We start from the raw sequence: 24,085 nt of genomic DNA on the forward strand, positions 1-24,085 counted from the left end.
ATCTGCTGTCTTCAATTGAATTGAATTCAACACAAGTCTTTTAAAGACATCTCTTTGGGCTGTGGGGAATTACGAAATCACAAATAGACAAAACAATTAATCAAGAGCCACATTTGGGATTCTAACTATCAGCTTTCCACTCCAGACCAGTCTCTAGTCCATTCACGTGTCATATATTCTGCTGTTATCATTTTTAAAAAAAAATTTAAGGAAGCTACAAGATCAGATAATTTATGCATTTTAATTATGCCATGCAGCCTGAGCTGTTAGGATATCCAGTGACTTTAATAGATTTTGGAGCTGCAGAGCTTAAACAGGGCGCAGAGGTGAAGGCTGTTGCTCAGGACGTGATGAGACTGGCATAACAACAAGTGAATATCAAGCAACACTCATTTCCACATCACAGGAGGAATGACTCATCATAAACCCCTCTGACAACAGTGTCCGCTTTCAGAAACCTGTGGTTAATTGTGACTTGCGCTTGACACAAATGGCTTTTATGTGTTCGTGCCTGAGAGTGTAAACACAGAAACTAGACGACTGGGAGACAAACTTGAATTTGAATCCGCGCCAAGAGTCTGCGCCAGCCTTTTCTCTGCACTGATATACTTTAAATTCTCATCAAAATGAAGTAACTTTGAACCTTCAGTGATGAGATCTGCTGCTGCCAAAGCAGAGTTTAATACACATTTAAATGGTGGGATTAAGAAATGTCATTGATCTTCATAAGCAGTTCTGCTGGCACTGAAATTAATATGCTCTAGCTATTCTCCTTGTGAATAATATGCATGGCTAATTCAATTAACAAGCAATATCTCAGCTAACATTCAAAGAGGGGGAAAAGCAAAATAATTAAAACCTTGATTTCCGGTGAAACAATTATTCACTTTCTGCGTAAATCTAATCTATTTAAAAAGGATTGACCTAAAGCCCAGCAGTAAATTGATTTAGCGTGTTATTCTACTGGCAGAGGAAACGCAAACATGCTCATCAGTGTGAACATTAGTGGGAGAATTAGGGGAGACATGCTGAAATGAGACTTTGGGTTGCAACAACACAACCGACACACAGAACAAACGAATACATAAGAAGAAGAGAAGAGAAGAGAAGAGATTTTTTTAACCAACTTACCTGAGACGCAGATGAAGGTCATGTAGTCTCCCTGACCACCTGTGGCCAGGAAAGGTATCTTCTTCTTGGTCCTCCGCTTCACCTGCACGGCAGCAAGCATCTTCTCATCATGGGGTGTGAAGACCTCCTTGTTGATGGCTGACTTGGCACTCATCTTTGAAGTGGGCAGGAGTGAACAGCTGGCGAGCAGTTTAAGTGGAGGGGATGAGATCCACTCTTCCTGACGAGGAAAAGAAAATGGCTAATTTCATTAGCATAAATGATGGACCAGGCGGACTACTTGGAGTTCACAAAAGTTCACTTTCTCACTCTCTAGAAGTCTCCCATCTTACAAAGAAACATTTACTTATTCATTCGCCTCTACTGGTATCTTGCCATCGGAATAGTTTGGGTTTTATTTGTCAGGTTTTGAGATATACAACTCTTTAATCCAATGAAAAAGTCCCTATGAAAACTGTTGACAGTGTGTTCTGTGGATTATCTACAATAGCAAGGACACCAATTCACAATGAGATGTAACATCAGTTTTTAAGCATAGTATTTCAATGGTGTGAGCTGCACTCAGTTTTATTCACTTACACTGCATTGGAGTGAAGACAGCAAAGATGGATAACTCAAAACCGAAGCAAATAAAACAAAACTACCCGCATGGACAAAGAGCACTTGAGCACTGGTTCCCAACCTGAAGGCAGCCCAACAGTTATGTTGAGAAATCTGCAGCCTCCAGTTTGAAAGGAGGCACACCAGAACACAGTGCCATTACACACGGCCATCCACTGTTTACCTCAACTAAAACACATCCAAACGACCCCAGGCTGCTATACAATAACACACACTTCACACACACCAGACTGGACAGTTATAGCTCGGTGTTCTGCCTGTTTATGCAGGAGACTCAGATTACTGGAGCGTGCGTGTCACAGCCTTCTATCCCATGTTAAAGCAAAACAATTTAATCTATGCATTACAGTGCAAACGTTGTGAATGCACTGTCGCATTTTAAGGCAGTGGTTCTTAAACTGTTTCCTTCACAAGCTGGACAAAACGTTTATGCACTCCCACCGCACAATTTCTTATCAATCATTGATAATAAATGGGGGAACATCTATTAAAAAAAGATCCATGTTTCATTTTAGTGAAATAAAGGTGAGCATGATAGCACCGGAAAACTTATTATTACTGCTTATTTTCCCAACATAAATCATATTCATTCAATGTTGTTTCACTCCATACTTTCCCCCTGGTTATCCACACCCCACCTGCCGTGGCTCTATGCCCTCCCATGAAGGCCTGCCCCACATTATAAGAGCCACTAATGTAATGATATCAAAGATGTGGCATTGATTGATGTGATCATCATATAAGCTGCTTCACCGAGCTTTTTTTTTTTTTAATCATTTGTCTCTATCATCATCACTGTGATAGGCACAGCTGTCCTGAAGCAGTGAGACCAGTGATGTGACTGGCAGAGAGGACATCTATTGATCACCACACTCTCTGATCTGTACTCCAATTCAGCAAGCCCTTTTGTACTTTGCGCTGCTGTACAAACATGAGGCTAAATAGTCGGGGCGCTTTGAAACATTCACACACAGTCCCTGCGGCCAAGGCCTCCCGCTTTGCTCTTGCATAGTTACAATAAAGCTCAGTGCCATGTGTACTTGCAACTTGTCGTCAATAGTGAGTAGTTTAAGGCCTGATGATGAAACTATACAGTATTTTACAGGGAAAGCAAAAAGCAAAGAGAAATTGGACAAAAGTTTAACAAAATAAAACCTTCAGTAGCACAATGTGAATTTTTTTTTTTCTGTTTCTGAATCAACCCTACTACAAAGACAACCACAGCGAGACTGCAGTGACATGAAGTGAACAGAAGTCATTCTGTTAAAGAACAGTTAGAACTTTTAAAGCTCATGTCACATCCTCAGCCTCGGGCCAATCACTCCCCTCGGTCTACAAAAGTACACACAACCAATCTAAATTTATACACTCTCTACTGCTCACAGTGTATAGCGCGTTAAAGTAATGACATAGGGAGTTAAAGGGTTCCAAAATGGAGAATGGTTGCATCTCTCTGTGCTGCAGCCAGTCTCCACGCTCCATCTCTTTAAATGCTTTGCCAATGTTCTTCTTGGAGCACCGCCATTCGTAGAGATGAAATGGCTTCAGCTGAAGCTGTTAAGAGTGCTGGTAAGTCTCACTGATACAGAGCAGCAATCATGTTTCTATTATTACGAGCCAATGTCTACCAGGGAATGCATTTTTTAGTGACTGGGAATATACCACGAGAGACACAGCACACAGTGTGTCTGATGGTGTCAGGGAAAACTGTGCTTAGTTGACCTAACTGTGTTTAAATGCTGGATACAGTCATAAAGAACTGGGTTAATTAGGTCCAAAATCTCTCTTGAGGACGATAGAGCTTAATCATTTTCTCAGCCACACATATTCACTCTAGACACACAAGCACTCAGAGCCACGTTCCACAAAGGCCACCCGGAGGAACCCATCTATCTGTCAGTCTCAACCAGTCGATGAATTACTTTACTCGAGGCAAAGCAAGCCAGACTGCAAAAAAAAAAAAAAAAATGCCTTCATCACACTCACTTGCTAATAAATAACAGACCACAAACACTACTATGTTTAACAGAGCAGCGAGCTTTAAAATGAGTGCTCAGCAGCTGGGGAGAAGCAAGCGGAGTTGGAGTTTCATTCACTGATTTTCATAAAAGCGAAACCTGCAGGGGGACAAGATTTACATGAACAGTTGGAAAGTGAACAAGCCAACTTCTCCGCCCCCAAACTAAGTAACTGAAAGGCTGCCATTGTTGACTGGTGGTCATTGTGAAAGTAGGATTACGTCAGGCTAGACGGAACACTTCATCAGCAGTGGAACATAATAGCTTGGGACATAATACAAAGGCTAGAGTACAATGCAATCTAGCCCTTGCAATAAGTAGTACTTTCATGAAGCTATTATTGCTTATTTTTGTTGAGTGTTAGGTGCATTTACATGGACCCTTATTTTCCACTAATAATCACAATAGTAGCTGAATCAGAATCAAAATGCCTCATACTACCTTGACTGGAAGAGACTGATAGTTTCACTCTGGTTGGAATAAATTTATTTCAGTCAGGACCACTTTAGTCAAAGAAAACTTTATTTCCATTTGCAGTATTATATTTGGCAGTATGGCTCTGTTCTGGAGCCTCTCTCCCTTTCCTCGCGCCTACGCAGAAAGCCTTAGGCGGAGAGAGCACACCTTTCTGCCCTTCCACATGCCTACGAAGAAAGCCTAAGGTGGCGAGAGTACACCTCTCTGCCCTTCCACACGCCTAATTAGAAAGCCTAAGGCAGAAAGCACACCTCTCTGCCCTTCCACACGCCTACGTAGAAAGCCTAAGGTGGAGAGAGCACACCTCTCTGCCCTTCTGTGTGCCTATGTGGAACACCTATTGTAGGGAGAGCACACCTCTCCGCCCTTTCACACGTCTACGTGGAAAGTCATAAGGCAGAGAGAGCACACCTCTCTGTCCTTCCATGGACAAATGAGGAAGCCTGAGGCAGAGAAAGCCAACCTCCCTGCCCTTCCATGCGCCTACATGGAAAGCCTAAGCCAGGGAGAGCAGCAGCAAAGACCCAAGGGAACAGAACAGAGCAGCATCAATGACAAAGCACTGATAGGTCAGACACAACATGAAAAGGAGGAGCTGGGGTGGAGGCGGGTTGCAAGCTGGCTTGCAGAGGAGGCAGCAACAGTAGGAAGGCCAGAGCAGACTAAATATGGCAGCCTGAACGAGATTTGCCAATTGGGCTGTCTGAGATCAGCTGATGTAGCTGGGATGTGAGCTGAGCTTGACATCATGTCCTGCCTAAACTAACACTATGCTCAATTCTCTCTGAGCATGTTTGCCCAATGTGGGGATAAAATTTGATGATGCTGCCACAACAACTGTTTCTACATGCCTACTTCCTCTGATTTTGTCAGAAAATTGCTCTTTAATTCAAAAAATATTTAGTGCTTGGCTAGTGCTAGTTCTTCTGCTATACTTAATGTTTTAAATTATTTGAATTTTCTCAATAAAGTTGGGAAAAACATCTCCTGTTATATCTAGTAGATTAAGTGCTTCACAGCAGGTGAAACCACCACTGTGCAAATCTACTGAACTGCAGTGCAGGCAAAGATAACATGTTAAAAAAAGAAGATAAATCATCATTTCAAAATTTACAGTATGAGTTTCAAAAGGGTAAAAGGTATTGCAAGATCACTGTATTAATACTCCATTATGTTGTACAGAATGTTAAAGTAACATCTCCTATGAAAGGCCCAGATAGACATATAAAGGGCTCAGTGCATTACTTCTACATTTACAAATTTTGTTTTGCGCGCTTGTTTGTTTTAAGCACTTTACAATCTGATTGAATATCCCCTCTTCCTATCCATCTCTCTTCCTCTCTGCTCTTTCAGCAGTGCGAGACTTCACAGTAAACAAAAATGCGGGCCAAGATCTTGTGGAAAGTAATTAGAGAGGTTAATAAATAAGCCTTTGGAATTTAAAGGATGTCCAGCATCCCAACGTTTCGGTTAGGAAACAGATCTAAACTCTACTATAAAAAATTCAACACCCTTGATCACAAGCACAAAGTTGTTTTGTGACTCAACCTTCTGTCAAAAGCAGGAAAGCTGTTTGAGTGAGGGCCTTTGAAGTGAACCAGGCATCATGTAAACACTGCAAAACTGAGCTTTGAGCTGTGTGTTCATGTCAAACTGAGCTGTGATAAAGACGGTGAGACCTGTGCTGTGCCAGTCCAACCTCAAAGTGCACAAACAGTACAGCTCTCACAAGACTTGGACATCATGTCCTCTGGAAAAAAGCTCTGAATGTTTCCAGCACCCGGCAAGGATGGTGGTTTAAACTCTGGTGTGTTTCACAGCTTTCAACACGTCTACACAATCTGAAGTCAACAGACTGATGGTTGTGTTTTTCTAATTAGGATTCTATATTCTTGTTGAGAGGGAAAACAGCTGCACAGCTGTGAGATTCCTCATTATATCATGCATGAAACAACCTACATATGCATAATACTGTATACATCTGTATTCACACTCATTTACATATGAACAGTAAATGCCCTAAATGAGCTCACCCCTTCCCCTTGGTATCTATCCTTTAATACCTCCTTCCCTTCTCAGTTACGGAATGATACAAAATCAAAAAACCAGAAACCCAAGGTTAATTGCTGAAAAGCCACTCGTCTTGTTGCTCTCTAGAACAAATCAGCCCAGCGGTGTTCCTCAGTAGAAGCCCTAATCCGTAACATTTCCTTTCCTCTCCTCTCCTCTCCTCGTAGCTCTTCCAGCAGAGAAGGAAGGCTGCCCACATCTCCCTGCAAGCTGTCACCAGGCAAAGGGGGAGCACATATCCCCCCTCAGGTGGCCCGCTGAAGCATGACGGGAAGGAGGGGATAAGGGGATGGGGGATGCGAGGAAGAAAACAAGAAGGAGAAAGAGGAGGAGGAGGCAGACAGGAGCCTCAAGACACTGAAATGCAGCCAGCTACAATACATAGCTTATGGTTTGACTTTGAGCATTTTTATGCAATGCTCACAACGCAAGCCTGAGGAGACATATTGGAGACAGCCAATAAGGACGTACATATATTTTACGAATGCTTATCACCCCATTTTCAAGCAAAAACACTTCATTAGCTGTGGCTGTGTATTGCCACGCAGACAAGGGAGCAGCACTGTTCCCTCTCTCCCCTCTTGCCCAGCGTCTTAAAGTAAAATCTGTTCAGTCAGTGCTCCAGGCTCTCTTGGGAACTCATTGGAGTGGGGTCTTTGAGTTAGCTGCACAGCCACTTCTTTAAGCATCGACACAGACCTGCTCTCCAGCTTGCACTTACAGATCCAGTGGAGCCTGCCACTGATGCAGAAGCTGCAGGAGCAAAGGAGAGGGGCCCAAAAGACACGTGGATGACAAGGCCTTATCATGTTTTTAATTTCCTTTGAGGAGACACAAAAACTCAGAGCCAAAGCTTCAGTTGTCACAGGCTAAAAATTCCATCTAGGGAGGAATCACCAAGTATATTTACTCTTTTGCTCGTGTAATTAAAATTCTGGCAGCTAGCGTGAGAATTATTTAGATAGCAAGGCCTTAGAAATCGATCACATAGATATGAAGTAATGAGCTACAGTATGGATGTGGACTTGTCAGAAGGGCTGATGCAGTGAGGGAATTTCCTTTACAGTGATTAAGGGTGGCTCAACAGCCGGATATGCAGTATGACCACGATTTTTTGTTGTTTTTGACCACTATCACTTAATTTATCCTGATTTTAGTGCTTTATAAATGAGCTTTAGGCTATTCTTAGGTGTACTGTTGCTTTTTAAATGACAAAGATGACAGTTTTTAAACAAATTAGACACTTGTTCATTGTTAAATGCAGAACACAGCAGGGAAATGAGGCGCATTAAAGGGTTTTTAGTGCAGCTGGTTGCTTTGACACAACATATCCACAGAAGCAAAAATGTTGGCACAAGGTAGAGTACTTGCTCTGGATTAAGGTAGGGCTGAAGCACGTAGGGAGAGAGAAGAATCAGGCCCCCAGCAACACCGCTCAGCCTTGCTTCCAATATTTTCCAGTAGCCACTCCAATATTGCAGTGAAAAAATCCACTGGGAAGCAAACAGCATTTTCCCAATAGACTATCACTATAAAAGAGAGGTCTGTAAAATTGTTGACAGGACACCTTGAACTGCAATCAAGGTTAATTATGACTCTGATGAATGGAGGTTTTATACTCTCCTTAAAGGGCCAGTGTGTAATATTTGGCCTGGTTTATTATCAAATCTGAATCTGAATCTGAATATTCTACCCATTAATATGTTTATATAAGTGTACAATCACTATAAAATAAAATTCGTTTGGTTTTCGTAGCTTTATAAATATGCTTATATATATATATATATATATATATATATATATATATATATATATATATATATATATATATATATATATATATATATATATATATATATATATATATAGCAAGGGCCTTGCTTTAGAGAGGTCGCCATCTTGCGCTGCCATGTATATACGGCAGACCGAGCGGACAATCCAGCCAGCCAGAGAATGCGTTTCGTGTGTATAAATAAACCAACAAAGACAGTGGAAGGAAGGAAGGAGGAGGAAACAGCAGAGTGTTAGTAGTTCGTAGATAGAGAGTAGTGAAAAGGTTTTTAGTTATAAAGTTTGCGAATGGACCACACTTACCATGCAACAGGAGAGAATGAACCCGAACCGTCATCTGCGAGGAAAAGAAGACGCAACTTCACTCCTTGTGATGCACTCTCTGCGGCGCTTTTCCTCCTGGTGATATATCTCCCCAACGATGGTAGCAGTAGCACCGAATCCCATTCTGTGCAGCAAAATGGGAGCGAAGGATTCAGCTTCTCTTCTCGCCCGCTCAGCATCTAAGTTCCTCATCTGTATGCTCCGGCTCAAACAGGTATGGCTCTGGATCTGTGTCCACTACAAGAAACTCTTCAAAATCGCGTTCAGAGTCGTCCATTGCAGCTACTATAGTCCGGAGATATTGCTAGGCTAAATAAACAGCTGAGCTCTGTTTACAGGCTACGCTGTCAGTCAGTGTGCGGGCTGGAGATTGGTGGAGCAGAGGGGGGAGGGGTGCCCGCTTGGTATTGTAAACGAGTATGTGTGTATGGAGTGTGTGTGTTACGCTAGAAGAGTCAGAGTTTGGGACAGAGTCTTTTACCCCCTGCAGTGTTACCGGAGTTTTTGGAGTGCTCAAATAAACTGGCCTTTTTCCCGAACGCTACTCTGGTCTCCTGCTCGTGAGGGATTCATTACAATATCGTAACATGGCTTAGATTACTAAATAAACATTCACCTCGTTGCTAGATAGACCTACTCCTGAAAACCCTTGTCTGCGCAAGGCTTTTTGTCCCTACGAGGCCACCGTCATTTACCCGATGGGAGGGGTGAGCGAGTGAGCCCTGCAATCTAGAATTTCACCACTGATGTCACTGTTTTCAACGGTTTTCAACCCATTTTACACAGTGGCCCTTTAAAACAAGAAAATGTATTTAAAAATTTGTGACATCATCAAGTTATGAAGTCTACAAGCACAGTGGCAACTCGAGGGCAGAGCCTGCTGGGGAAACACTACTGCGAATATTCAATGGGCCACATACTGCAGAAAGAAACCTGGAAGCTAGAAACTTTTTTTTGTTTGTTTTTTTGGAGTATGCACTAGACGAGGAATTGCATTGGACTAAATAGGCGCCATCTTGGGTCCATCTATGGGATGGACCTGCCTGTCTATATGGGCTCAGTATTCATTTCTCCTTCATTTTGTTGTTGTCGTTCAGCGACGAGACGATTGGTCTATATGGTAGGCAATTAGTCCCACCCTTCCTCCACTGTGATTGATCGCGGAGAGCAGAAAAAAATGGCATACAAGCAGATCTTGGCTCAGAATAGATGCTCAGTGCCTTGTCATGTCGTTAGCATTTGTAGCATAGAGTAAATATGTGGTCCCATGAAAAAATAAAAACATGAACATAACTGGTGTTTGCTTTCCATCCCCAGCGGTTGGCTTGTCAATATCGCAATATTGTGGTTATTGCAGAACAGCCCTATATGAGCCCAGGCAGACTGATGAACAACTGAAACCTACTGTGACAACAATGTTTTGTATGTGATTGAGCTTTCACTAGCTTTGAGAGGATTCATTCGTTTAAAAACCACGAGAGTGAGAGCAGAATTCAGTTCAGGTTATTGCAAGGGCAGGGGTTAGTCACATAGACGTGCATGTGTGCACATGCATCAGGAAGAGTGATAAGCATAGGAAAACACATATTTGTGCCTTATCTTAACGTCTTAGTGAACACCCACCCCTGAATGGGAATGATAACTTATTCCTTAACTTTGTGTATATAAGATTTTTCCTTTTAGATTCCGACAGCTTCGACTACAGAAAAGCTCCAAAATCTATTTTCTGTGCACAGCCTGCATTGTAGAGCACTGCTCAAACAAGAACAGCTGTCTGACTGATGTTAAGAAAACAGTCAGTTAAAACAACAGAGGTTATTTTGCTTCTGGGAATTGACTATTTACCTAACTATTTAAGGAAATGGTAGGAATAATCTATCACCAATATCTAAAAAACATTCTTGTAATTCAGAGTATACTCCAGAGCAGACAGCAGGAATGGTATGCTTGAAATCTGCACGTTCAGCAAACACACACAGGTGAACTGCACTGGTGTGTCAACAAGCATTTTCCCTTGCGAGTAAGACAGCAACAAAACGAGGAATTATAATTCCTAGCAGAGAATCAGTTGGAGTGTACACTGAACCTCAGCTGAATGAATGTGATGTGAAAAGGAGGATTTTGGAACATAATGATATCTGGCAAGATAACCAACTCAAACGGATAATATAATCCTCCTCTAGAAGCAATTCATCCCCTGTATCTGCTCCTCCCACTCGCATTTGACTGACTTTGGCAACTTTCAAAGACAAAGTAGTTTCTTTCATTCCACACACTGCGCTCTCAAAGACGTCTGAAAGAAATAAAACACTTCGCCTCATCTGCAGCTTCTCATGCACGTCTTTCATGTTGATGCATGGCTCTCTGTGCAAGGCCTTGATTTGACAGGAAAAACCTCCCATCGTGCACACATCTTCATAGATTGCATCTTTAGGGAGTGATGTCACATGACGGTGTCATTTTGAATGAGCGGTATCCAGCGTCGCCACGTGAACAGATGGCAAATGTTACCTCTCGTAAAATAACTGAGAGATTACACTGTCTACCCTGCTGTTTTCCTGGTGTCAACGCCAGCCTGTGATGTATTTAAATCTAATCTTACAGTACGTTATAGTGCAGCGTAGCGCTACAAATAACAGACAAAACTCAAGCCTTGACATGCGCAGTAAAAACATTTCAGTCAGGTTACTTACAAGGATCATACTGGATCATAAGAGCCAATAACACCAAGAATTATTATGTTGTACAACCTCACATTCCAGCTCGTGCTGAGGGAAAAACTCTCACTGGTATTTCATAAGACATGAAAGTCAGTGAATGAGTCAGTCAAAGAAAGCTCATAATTTTTGCAGTAGTTCTACCATGTACTACTCCAAAACTGCACTTTGGGAATTAAACTGCACCCTCTCTCTGTGGTAGCTCGACTTCGAGGCTGGATTGTGAAACATTACATCAAATTATTGTTTTGTCTGAAATAACCTTGCACAGAGTGCACAATAGTTCAGTAGTTGTATTTTTTTTGCTAATACTAACTCAAAAACAAGCACAAAGGGAAGACGGCTTATTCAAGCTGTGTAGCACTTCAGGCCTGAATTAGCCGTCCAAGTTTTGAGATCTTAGACCAAATCCCTCCATAAGAACCAACTCCATGTGCATGCCAGTCAGCAAAGCTCATTAACACAGTTGCTCTGCCGTCGGAAATCTTCAAATATGCCTAATTCAGTCAAATCTGCTATGATTTTAGTATGTAAAGACGGGGTCTGAAAACAACCGCATCTGAAAATGTTTCTGAAAACAGCCATGCTTGAAAACATTTTTGATATCAATATCAGAAATGCCTCAGATACTGTCTAAAATGAAGGATCGGGTATCTGCAAGTATGCAAGTCTATGCACTGATCAAATACCGCGCAATTTATCTCTAAACTGTCAAGCAGTTTCACACCCAGATAAAATGGCACTTCTTTTAGAAATCAGTTCTTCTTTGCTTCTTCTAAAGAAGTACGCTACACAGCAGGTTGCGCTGTGCAGCCACTAGCAACTAGCAAACTGTGGCTCAGGAGGTAGAACAAGTCGTCCACTAATCAGAAGATCAGTAGTTCGATCCCCAGCTCCTCCAGTCAGCATGTTGAAGTATCCTTGGGCTACTTGATACTAAGATACTGAAATCCAAAGTGCTCCCAGTGGCTGTGCAATCAGTGTGTGAGTGTCTGAAAACTGAGTAGCAGTTGGCACCTTGTACAATAGCCTCAGCCACCAGTGTGTGTGAATGAACGAATGTGAGTCATAGTGTAAAAACACTTTGAGTGGGTGGAAGACTAGAAAGGCGTTATACAAGTGCAAATCCATACACCAACTACTGTTTTAGAGTGGCAAAGAATAACTGATTACATAGTGTAGTGTTAGCTGTTAGCAAAATGTTAGCAATTTGGCAATATTTACATTGGAGAGTCCCACCAGTAAAAGGCAGCATGTTCAGTGTGCAAAGCTTTAGTTTCAAGGGGTGGCACTAGAGTTGGCAATTTCAGCACCGCCATTAGGGCTGGGTATCGCCACTGGTTTCTTGAATCGATTCGATTTCTGATTCAATTCGATATCGATTCTATATCGATTCCATTGGGGATGTTTCAGTTACAACATCAACTTTTGCTGGTGTGTGAAAGATTCTGAGAGAGCTAATACTGTGAATTTTACACAGAATTGTTTTAAAAAATAATAAATTCAGAACAGGAATAAAACAGAATATTTTGTAACTAAATGTTTCTAGAGCAGCAACAGTTATATTGAAAGAGCAAAGTCACAATATAAACTCAATCTATCACTAGAAACATTTCTAAAATGTCAGCATATAAATCATATTACTGACATCACAGTACTGAGTGAAGTTTAGACAGAATAAAGAACACAGACATCAGTCAGTATCAGTCCTGCTGCCATCTCTGCTCCTCCCTCTGCTGCTGAGGAGAGTCACTGTCTGCAGGTAACATTACTGTTGGTAAGTTTTAAGATACGTGGCAAACAAAGCCAAACCATAAGACATAAGCAGTTGTTGTTTCAGCTTGTTATTAACAATTTGCTATTGGATGGAAAGCGCTCTGTGCTTGTTTAAAACATATATTAGTGGCAGTGGATGAGAGACTGCAGACAGAACAGATTGAAATATCACTTTTCTACATGTTTAGATGTTGCTCAACAGGTGTATTGATAAAGTCCAGACTTTTTCAGGTGTTTTTTTTGCATTTACAGTAACAAGCGTTAACTCTATGATCTCCATCACCACATCTGCTGCAGCATAATAATAAATTACACCAAATCATATACACGTAAGCTAACAGTTACAGATAAAACGGCTGTCAATAATTTAGCACCATGGCCCGTTTACTACCGGCAAGATTAACAAGGTTAAAGCTTCACACAAAAGCGTATATTCAAAGATCGATTTCAGATTTTATGAAGCGATATTAGGTCATTCAAATGGACATCGATTTGAATCAGATGAATCTATTATTTTAACACAGCCCTAACCACCATCATGTTTTACAAAGGTTTGCCCTCTGCCATGCCATACAACAATGATAGCAATCACTTCACATCCATACAGGATTGGTAGTTTACAAGTATTAAAGATTATCTCTAACACAATGGTATCAGATCGGTACTAAATTTTGGCCAATATGCAAATTCAGGTATTGGAATCAGGAGCTGAAGGGAAAAAATTCAATTGGAACATCTCTAAAGTGGAGTCCACACTTTATTCTTGAGGGAACATTGCAGCAGTTTGTCTGAAATGCTCTCAGAGAGGGAAGCACGCAGCATGAGGGAGGAGAGGATCAAAACCATTTCTGGCTTAGGATCCTTCTCATAATTTCATCATGTGAAGGATTTTATCTATATCTGTATTTTTCATCCTGCCTTAGTAATTTGTGTCTTTAACGTGGGTCGTATCTTTTCTCTTTTTACAATATGTGAGGAAAACACACAATGCGGTTCACAGTGTGGGATAAAAAGTAAATGTACACATGAACAGATAATGCACATCCTGCTGATGTCTATTTCCTGTCACAATAATGGAAACCGTTGATCAAAAAACAAAGAATAGCTCTCCATCAAAGCAGCAGGTTGAAAAGGGCCTTGCTCTTTTCCCCTCAAAAAGAAAAGATATGGAAGGACCATCCATTTTCCTCAGCTGCTAGTGAAGGTTATGCGGTGCCAGGGAGGCATGGGCTAACCATGAATCAAAGAATGACATACCAGGCCCCCAAATGAGCTCATTCTTTATAGCCCAGCACCTTATGGCGATAAAACATTTGGGAGGGACTGAACGGTGGAAGGTGAATGGAAAAGCAAACATTGAGTACTTACCAACAGATGTCTCAAACACAACTGCAGGGATCATTACCACAATGACTCATGTATATACTTGGGCAATGGCTTGATGCATTCACATTACACAAGTGAATTAATTAGTTTGCATAAGGATAAGCTAAAAGCAACAGCACTGTGTCAGTGTACACAGGCAGAGTAACAGATATGGATGATATACTTCGGACATGAACAGACACTAAACACATAATAACCAGCTTTGTGTTTAAATTTACAACTTCTCCATTTTTTGCAAAACTGAGCTGATGCTGATGATCACAGCAAAGGGAGCACGCAGGGAGGAAAACCACAGTCTCAGTGATTCAGATTCCTCAGGGAGTCCAAATCTTTGTGTCATTTTGTCAGAAATACTGAAAGCATGTTTTTTTCTTCACCTTCTCATTATATGATCCACTAAGGCAACAAGGCTCTTTGTGTCTTAACATCTGCCTTCAAGGATATCTGTCCTCGCTGGCAACAGAACCAGCTGAGGTGGTGGTGGACACACAGAGAGGGAGCCAGCTCCACAGTTTACATTATGCTGACTGTAACTGGACACTGAAGTATGGGGAAAGGTATAACCTTATCTTTATGGCGTGCCAGAGCAAATTAAGCCCTGAACTCCTGCATAGGAAGAAGCAATATTTTAATGTAAGTGGGGTGGTTAAAGCCACTGGGAGGCACAAGGGGAGGATGAGGAGCCTTACAACTAATCTGAACCAAACGTCCCTCTAGGTCCCAACCTGCCACGGAGATACAGAGGTGGAGACATGTGGTAATTATCTGGCTAACAGGATGTAGACTGTGGGTATAAGCCTGCCAGTGGCCGCCTATTTCAGAGAGAATTCTCGTTGCATTACCATTTACAAAGTCCCCATTGCTTTGTCAAACTAGCCAGATGTATCTCCAGACTTTGTTCTAGCACTGTGAATGAAACAACAACCACAAAGCTAGCAACCAACATTCATAAACATCTTTAATGTATTATCTTTTGCCTGGATTTAGCCATTGTAATGCCAGGGATCTCCTCCTCACATGTTCCACCAAAACAATTTCCCTCCCAAAACCATTTTGCAACAGTACCACCACTGCACCCTAGGCTTAGCGCCGCCCAAGAGGACTTTGTGTTTAAAGAACTACAAATAACCCAGAGCATTTTTCCCTTAGTGTGGAATTATGATGGGTTTAGCCAGACCTTTCTGCAGCACTGGCACAGCATGAGATAGGTCTGGCTATGCGAGACTGTGTGGTTACTTGTGTTCGGAAATACAAGCTTTCAAATGAAACTCTTTCTTCTATCTTTGGTTTCAGCAAAGAGCAAGCCCAAGCAGTTTCGGAGCCTATAAACCTGACAAAATGAGTGAAAAATGGCAACGCGGTCTGTTTATGTAACAAAAAAATAAAAGAAAAGCATGTTTTAAACAAAGTACAGGCTTGCACGTTTGGTTGTTGTGAAGAGTTGAGCCCTATTTTTCTAGTTTGGGTGACATTCAAATATTTTTCAAAGGAGCCTTTGAATAATAGTGTCAAAAAACGCAGCCAAAATAAGAATGTTTATGAAAAACTTGACATTTTGGAAATGCAAGGGTTTCACCTGAGAACATCAATTTGTACTTAAGTAGTTTTGAGCCCCCCTTGGTGGCCCTTAGGGGCCCTAAGCAGCCTTGGGCCAGCTCTGCTTTAGTACACAGAAGCACACCAAACATTCATCTCAAGACACAGCACCAAAACACATTTTCAAAGATGCTTTGCCGAGAAAAAAGCAACCGGCAATGATAATCCAACTGATAGCATTTAATGAAATGTGATTGACCTGGTGTTTTCTACAGCATCAGGGATGATCAGATCATGTCTTTAAAGAAGAGCGTAAACCAAATTAAGAACTCCAATTTGTTGTTTCCATAGCCTAAGAAAGTTCAAACAATAGTTGTAAACATGAGCTACTCTCTCTGGAAGCCAGAAACCAAAGAAGCAAGTCTCAAACTTATGATGTCATCAAGTATACAGTCTGGAGCTGTTCTGCAGACAATGAATGGGAATTTGTGAACCCACAGAATGAGCTATAAAAACTGTCCTTTATTCTAGTGTAGTGATCTCAGCTCTGACACAGCAAATGTACCCTATACTCAAAATACTCTCCTGGGTGCTCTAAGTGTCATCTACCTTTGCCAATTCATTGTCTATGAAGCAGTTTCAGACTTCAAACTAGAGTTTTTGCACTCTGGTGTTTGGATTTTGCAGAAAGTTGCTCATGTTTACTACGATTTTTTGACTGTTTTTTTGACCACATGTATAGTTCCCCTTTATCACTTCAGTCCATATGCACCAGCACAAACTATCACCACCATCATGTTTTTAAGAGCCTTAATAAAATGTGACCATAATGTTTTGAGACATCAAAGGAGAACTGTGTATTCCCTTGATTATCGTGATCTCATGAATGAGTAAACAGACGCATGACACAGAAGCACATCCTACAATCACAATACTGAGCAGTTCCAGATGGACTACACCCAAATTCACTTGTCAGGGCTGACAGGGAATTTCACTGGAATATTTGCACTTCCAAATAAGTTACATGTAAAAGGGGGGCAAACTTGCCCAGATCAAATATTGGACTATTTAAGGCTTGACACAAGAATGTGAGCTTTTCACTTTTCCTTTCAACACACCGTCACCACAGCCTCAGTTTATAGAGACAGCTGCTAAACAGGGAGGCGCGGCTCACCTCCGTCAACACCGTAAAACACCAACATGGCACTTGTACAGAAAATTAACTTGAACTATTTTAATTTTGTCTTTAGCGCTTAATAGTTAATAAAATCTTTAAAAAATAAACTACGCTGCGGTAAGTTTGACAGTAGCTACACCAGCGCGTGCACAATCAGTTAATGAGCTACACGCTCGCGCGCACTTGTTCTGATACCAACGGTAGACAGTTAAACGGCGGTTGACGCAGTATAAATGCCAATTGCTAATCAATAACACGAAAACAGCACATCAATTAAACTTTTTCCACGCTGAAACCCATTCATAAGTGAATTAAATTCCCTACAACAGAAGTACAGTGTGGAGTAAACGTCACTTACCGATGTGTTTCAGCGGTGCCTTCCACGTGCGGTCCACAGATCCTTGAGTTAATGTCTCCAGCTGCTGTCACAGTTGAGCCACTTTGAGCAGCCTCTTCCTCGTTGTTAGCTGTCTCCTCACACTCAGCGGTGGCATTTCGTGTTTAACATCGCGTCGACTTCACTTCTACGACAGTTGCTGGTTTGGAAGCGGCGGGAGGAGAGTTTTGTTTTCCCTGCCTGCCGTTTGCTGCGCAGAGACCGTCTGTCTGACTGCGGCTCTGTATGCGCGTGTGAGTGTGTGTGTGTGTGTGTTTGGATGGGAAACCAGTAGCAGGTTCCCAGACACACAAACTCCCCCGCCAATCACGTACAGTGTCACACTATCACGTAAGCAAGCAGTTCACATCTGCATGTCATGACTCTTTAAAGTGTATACAATGCACGAGCTGGTTAATTGTTATAAATGGAGGCTTTGAGTGGATGTTTATGGGCTATAGTTAAGTCCTAAAACGTTTTTAGCACCATTTTCCATCTATGACGTCTTATAATACCAGTCTGGTTAGAGTTTTTAGTCTCAAAACTCAAAGACAGTCCTTCCCAGAAGATTTTTTCTTCATGAAAAAAGCAGAGGCCATTAACAAGGACACTATACAAACATCACATAGTCCTAAGCTACATTAGCCTGCAACTGTAAGAGGCAATAGGTACATACAAAGATAAAGATATGATCTTTTAAATAAGGTTACTGTTTGCTAACTAACAGGTTATATTAACAGTGACAGGTTAAAGGGACAGCATGCCACCAAATCAGTAATAATAATAATAACTAGTCCATACCCATTGAGTGCACAGTTGCCCATGTACAGTTTCACATGGTGTGTGTTTGGGATACAGGTCATAGGAAATTGCAGATTAAATAGTCAACTGAACCCATTAAGAAGAGCAATGCATTCAGACAGTTTTGTTACTTTGATAGTACGATTGCAGCCACAGCGATCTATCGCATTTTAGCCATTTTTCTGTTGTTATAGCGCCACCCAGTTGGCAATTAAAGGTAAATTTCTCCAGTCCTTGTCTGATGAAGGGCAGGGGCCCGAAACGTAACATGAATAAATTGTTCAAGGAGCAGCTTCTGGTGTGCGGACTTTATCTTTTATTCCATACTTACCTTTTGGTCCAGCACCCAGCATTAAGTTTTTTGGGATGTGCGTGCTACTTTTACCTGTTATTAAATTTCTCCAGTCACCTTGAGGTGTCCTGTATCTACTATATCATATCTACTAAGTTTAGTAAAAATCGATATGGCGGTTAGGCCTAGATAAGAAATTAGCTCTCTAGCGCCCCCATTTTGTTTGATCAGGTCAGTAATGGAGGGGTCCCCTCAGATTATGTGTGGTCATATGCCTACAAAGTTATTCATTGCCTTACAGAAGCTCAGTTTTAGTAAGTTTTCCAACTTTTGCCAAGAGGGAACTTTAGATATTGGTCCCTAGATTATGTTCACCAAGTTTCATGCAGATCGGTGATCTGAAGAGATCGATTTTAAGTGTTTGTTCCTCATGAGGAGAGGCATCTCTGTGCAAAGTTTCATGTCTTTTTGACATACGGGGCATGAGATATGCCCATTCAAAGTTTGCAATTTCAATCGGTTGCTATAGCGCCCCCCTTTGGCCAATTGATGTAATATTGCTTCATTCGCATCCTCCCATGACCCTCTACCACTGTGCCAAATTTCATATGGATTGACCAAGTCAGTGAGGAGAAAAACATGGAACAGACACACACACAGACACAGTGTTTTTGTTAGTAAGATAATGCAGTTTATTTATAGGTGCCTTTCAAAGCACTCAAGGACACCTTACAAGACACATTTAAAAAAAGAAAAAACACACAAATCTATGTATCCATAGATCATAAAATCAAACAGTTCCATAATATAAAATAAAAGTTAATAAATGACAAGACAAAATTGAATTATAAATATTAAAAAAAATCATCATCATCATAAAGTCATCATATGTGTGTCTCTATCACATCAGACCAAATATGCCAGCTTGAAGATGGGTGTTTTCAGATGGGATTTGAAGGTGGAAAGGGAGTCAGTATTGTCAATGGCAGGGAGAGAGTTCTAGACGTAGTCAAGTAGTCAGATAGTCAAGCAGGCAGATGGCAATTTGAGTTGGATTGCAGAAGAGGATCTAAGAGTATGGGAAGGCGTGTAGATACATATGTAAATACACGTTTTCCTCTGTAGTGCTATTTATCAATCTAGATTGCTTTGGTGTGAGTTGCCAAAGTTTGGAGATAGGCAATCGGCTGTAGAGATGTCTGCCTTATCTCCAGTGGTGTAGTGGAGAGTATACGCAGGTATACAGGGTGGGAATCACAAGAGGATGAACAGAATACTTACGGTACAAGATTACTGTGATTTTAAATATGTTGCGATACGCTGAGTATTGCGGTATCCTCCCGAGACCCTGTGTCCTCATATGTGGACATCACATTTTGGGTTTACTTGACCTTATACTTTATTCTTCTTAACTTAGACCTGTTGTCCTTGTTCATGGACACTTTTTTTGTGCAATCTAGTGGTAGTAACAGCACAATACACTAATCTATGTAAAAGCAAGATGGCAGCCAACTCTTATGATCTCTCTATTATGTTTGTAGTTTGATATGGCAACAAATTTGACCAATTTAAGCTACAGCAACAAGCTAAGACACTGTTAATTAGTAAGTACTCATTTGAGGGCATTGGGACTTTATTATCATTGACAATGTTAAGGTTTTTGTACATTTCTGGTCCTACTGATGCCAAATAGGAGAAATTTAAAATGCATACCAAACAAAAGTTAGGTCCTCAAGAGGATATATTGTGGCGAATTACCTTTTTTCAACTGTAAATTATGTCACCAGAAGAAAACGTTGTCAACATCTGTTCTATCTAATAAGGTTAAGCTAGCTAATGTTACAGCTCAGCCGAGGAGGATGCCATTAATGTTTTTATTTAGCGCTGTCACTCGTCCATGAGTAGATGCACACTACTGTCTAGGCAATGATATGTTAGGTGGGTTAAGCTTGGTAGAAAATACATAGTTCCTAGAAACTGAACAAGAAACTGCTCACAGCAACACTGGACAACTCACACAAACATAATCCATACTGACACAGAAATGAGGGAAAACATGTATTTTTTATTTTGGGGTGAAGTGTTCCTTAAAGTTTCTATGGGAATATTAGGTACTGGACTAAAATGGTAGCAAAAATATATTTTTTATGTTTTTTATTACCGAGTCTCTGTGACTCAAACCTTTAATAGCTCTGATTATAGTGGGCGTCCCACACAATAACTCAATGACCATGTTCAGTAGCGAGGGCATTCCCAAAGGTCACCATTAAATAAAAGTTGTGTAACTTTTCTGAATTACTTGTTTCAACAGTTCTGTACTTCCAAGGACTCATAAGAAAGACACTCTGAGTCCTTATAGGGGTATTGCAGGATGACATTGGTGAAAAGTACTTGATGAGATCAGTGGCCACTAAACAGTGACTTTAAGTCCGTAGAAGGATATACTGTAATAGGACTGTTAAAGGTAATGTTTAATCGTTGTTACCACCCCGTCTCTGTGACTCAACCCTTAAATATCTCTGATTTTAGTAGGCAGCTTCCCACATTATGAGTGGGAAGAGTACTAGAGCATTCCCCATGGTCACCATAAAAAGTAGCTTAACTTCTCTGAATTACTTGTTTAGACAGGCCTACACGAGCAGCACATTTTCCAATAGCTCACTGTGGTAGGTATCAGTGTTCACTCTGTCCTGAACTGCCAGCAGCAGTTTACTACCATCTTTTGTTTCTTTAGCCATGCCAACAGAAATTTGCTCCCTGGGAATTCACACACACAGAGGCAGTGGAATCGTGTCTGTATAATGTTTTGCTTGGCTGGTTGCAAGTCATCCAAATTCCCCCCGTCTAATTCCTCTCCTGGTAGATTTGGCTTCTTTCATAAGCTCTGTCTTCATTTTGAGCAGACTTGGACACCGTCGCTGCCTCATCTGAGATAGTTCAAGTTTTATGTGCTTCTGTTTCTTTGCCTCTGGGTCCCTGCAGCTGATCATTAACATGTTGCAGAGGGGAAATGATGAGCATTTAAGCCATCATTATTTGTCATGTTCAGCAAAGGGCCAGTTGTACTGCAGCAGATGTCCGTGATATTAAATGCATGATAAAGGATAAACAAATCCACTTGTGGCTTACAAACAGCAGCCCTGTAATCAAGTATGAATGTTTCTGATTTCCTTCAAAAATCTCATTCAAAACACTCTGCAGGAGTTTGTCTGGCGTTATATTTCCGTGCTATAGTAATCTGTTGCAACACCAAAGTAATTGTAAGGTGTCACTGTGGGCCCATAAGACCAGCTGTATTAATTAACTGCAGATGTCACTCAGTTTTTCACTTATGAATAAATTAGTTTAAAAATAAAATATTCCCAAACAGAATCTCACTTGGCAGTTGGCACACCGATAATCAAGTATGGAAGTTCTTTATTCCTGCAGCCCCTTGACGCTTCCTCTGGATCATATTACCATTTGTCTGGCTTTGTGATTCCACGCTACAACAATCTGCCCAACCATCTGCTAGAGCATGTGGAAATAGTTCATTTCAAGAATTTAGATTTGAAAAATGTTTGCTGAGTCTTCTGAGACTTTTCCTTTACGCTTACCTTCAGACAATCTGCTTTGATTTACACACTTCTGTCGAGATTAAATTTAGACATGGAGTGTTTTGCTGCTATGGCTGCAACACCGCTGGGACAGCAACAGGAGAGTATTGGATACTATGACAGTGTAGAAATACTGAACTGTACCTCTGCGCTCCCCCCCACATGAGCAAAGACTTTTACTGCTGTAATGAGTCACTTTTTCCAGGTTAAGGGAAAAGCAGACAGTGGCCAAAGGGGAAAAATAATGCATACACACACACATGCAACCACATAGGAGCACACAAGCAGAGAGGGTTAAAAGGGCATTTGCTGTTTCCTGCTGGAGAGTTTGGGAATTCAGGCAGCTGGGTCTCTCTCGGGAAAAGTGGGTCTGATGAAAGAAGTGAAACACGGAATCCAGTCAAGGTTTTGTACTATGTGGTACTACCAGTCTCAATAACAGTCTGAAGAATGATTGCCCAACAGATATGTTGAAAGCTTGACACTCGTTGCTCAATTTAATGCTGAGGTTAGCTTTTGGATGCATGACACACCACAGAGGCTGTAACATCACTCAGGTTTTGTACACGTGGCATGAAGTTTCCGCGTTGTGTTATAGGACTGGAATCTGGGGGAAGGAAATTGTGGTGGAAAAGTAACCAGCTGCAGCTATTCTGGTGGAATTTGCTTGAATATCTTATACAGTACTCATACTGTATGTTTACTGCACTTTTGCAGGGGCGAACCATCAAGAGAGGCAAACCAGGCAAATGCCCCCCCCCCAAAAAAAAAAAAAAATATGGGAAAAGGGGCCCATGATGGACAATGGACCCCTGGGCACAGGCATGCAGAGGGCCCCACCACCTTTCCTTACTAAGAGCAAGACACATAGACTTTATAGTGGCCTCAGATTTGATGTCTGTGGATTGCCCCCTCCGAGTTGGGAGGGAGTTATTGCCTCAAGTGAGGGAGTACCAGTATCTTGGAGTCTTGTTCATGAATGAGGGTAGAATGGAGCGAGAGATTGATTTGTGGTTTGGTACGGCTTGTGCAGTGATGCAGGCGCTGTGCCAGACCGTCGTGGTGACAAGGGAGCTGAGCCGGAAGGCAAGGCTATCGATTTACTAGTCCATCTATGTCCCAACCCTCACCTATGGTCATGAGTAGTGACTGAAAGAAGGAGGTCGCGGATACAAGCGGCCGAAATGAGTTTCCTCAGAAGGGTGGCTGGACTCAGCGTTAGAGATAGGGTAAGGAGCACAGACTTCCAGAGAGAACTTGGAGAAGAGCCGCTGCTCCAATGCTCGGAACGGGGTCAGTTGAGGTGGTTCGGCATCTGATCAGGATGCCTCCTGGCGCCTCCCGTTAGAGGTGTTCCAAGCATGTCCAACAGGTTGGACCCCCAGGAGGAGCTGGAAAGCATCGCTGGGGTGAGGGACGTTTGGGTTGCACGGCCTGCTGCCCCTGCAAACCCAGCCCTGGATAAACGGATGAAAATGGATGGATGGATGTCTTTTGTAGTGGCAATGACAACAAGTGGTACACGGTTTGTGTTAAGCTAATGCCAGCTTACTTTCAGTGTCACCCTAGGCAAGCTGCAAATTTAAACAAATTGTATCCCCAACTTCTAATAATTTAACAACCATAATTAACCCTGACTACAGACAGCACATTGTTAAACTGTCCCTGACTCATCCTCAAACCAGCCATCACCCAGGTGAGGCTCCTGGACCAGCTAGTGTTATTCCCTTTGATTGAGTTTCTTTCTGTACCCACGCAGATCTCTGTTTCTCTGTGTCCAGTCCCAAAGTGCCCCCCACTATCTATTTTATATGCAGATTTGAAGGTACAGATCTGTGAGTTTACGTCACAGCAAAATAGCGGGTAAACTAAGGACAGGTGATTCATGTGGTAGCCTAGCAACAACAATAAAGACAACAACAAAGACGCAGCAGGCTGCAAAAAGCGCTCCTTATGATCGAGGACTGATTGGTGCTCCTTATAGCTACTGTATGAC

At 41.7% G+C, this 24,085-nt stretch overlaps 1 protein-coding gene across 4 annotated transcripts in view; it reads right to left on the reverse strand.

The window, feature by feature from the left end:
• The window catches only part of stxbp6 (syntaxin binding protein 6 (amisyn)), a 92,247-nt gene extending 74,582 nt beyond the window's left edge, over window positions 1-17,665 (reverse strand). Inside the window, exons 1-3 of one of the 4 annotated variants that reach the window (XM_078175101.1) lie at window positions 17,383-17,665; window positions 8,412-8,556; window positions 1,132-1,347 (exon numbers count right to left, since the gene is read on the reverse strand). In XM_078175101.1, coding sequence (XP_078031227.1) covers window positions 1,132-1,347; window positions 8,412-8,445 — 250 coding nt within the window. In that variant the 5' untranslated portion in view covers window positions 8,446-8,556; window positions 17,383-17,665. Of the gene's footprint in view, window positions 1-1,131; window positions 1,352-8,411; window positions 8,557-17,382 lie in introns of those variants that run through there. The other 3 variants (XM_033642896.2, XM_033642895.2, XM_078175100.1) reach the window with 3 other exon arrangements.
• Between the last annotated feature and the right edge of the window lie 6,420 nt (window positions 17,666-24,085).

The sequence above is a fragment of the Epinephelus lanceolatus genome, chromosome 15, assembly GCF_041903045.1.
Source record: "Epinephelus lanceolatus isolate andai-2023 chromosome 15, ASM4190304v1, whole genome shotgun sequence".
Lineage (NCBI taxonomy): Eukaryota > Metazoa > Chordata > Actinopteri > Perciformes > Serranidae > Epinephelus > Epinephelus lanceolatus.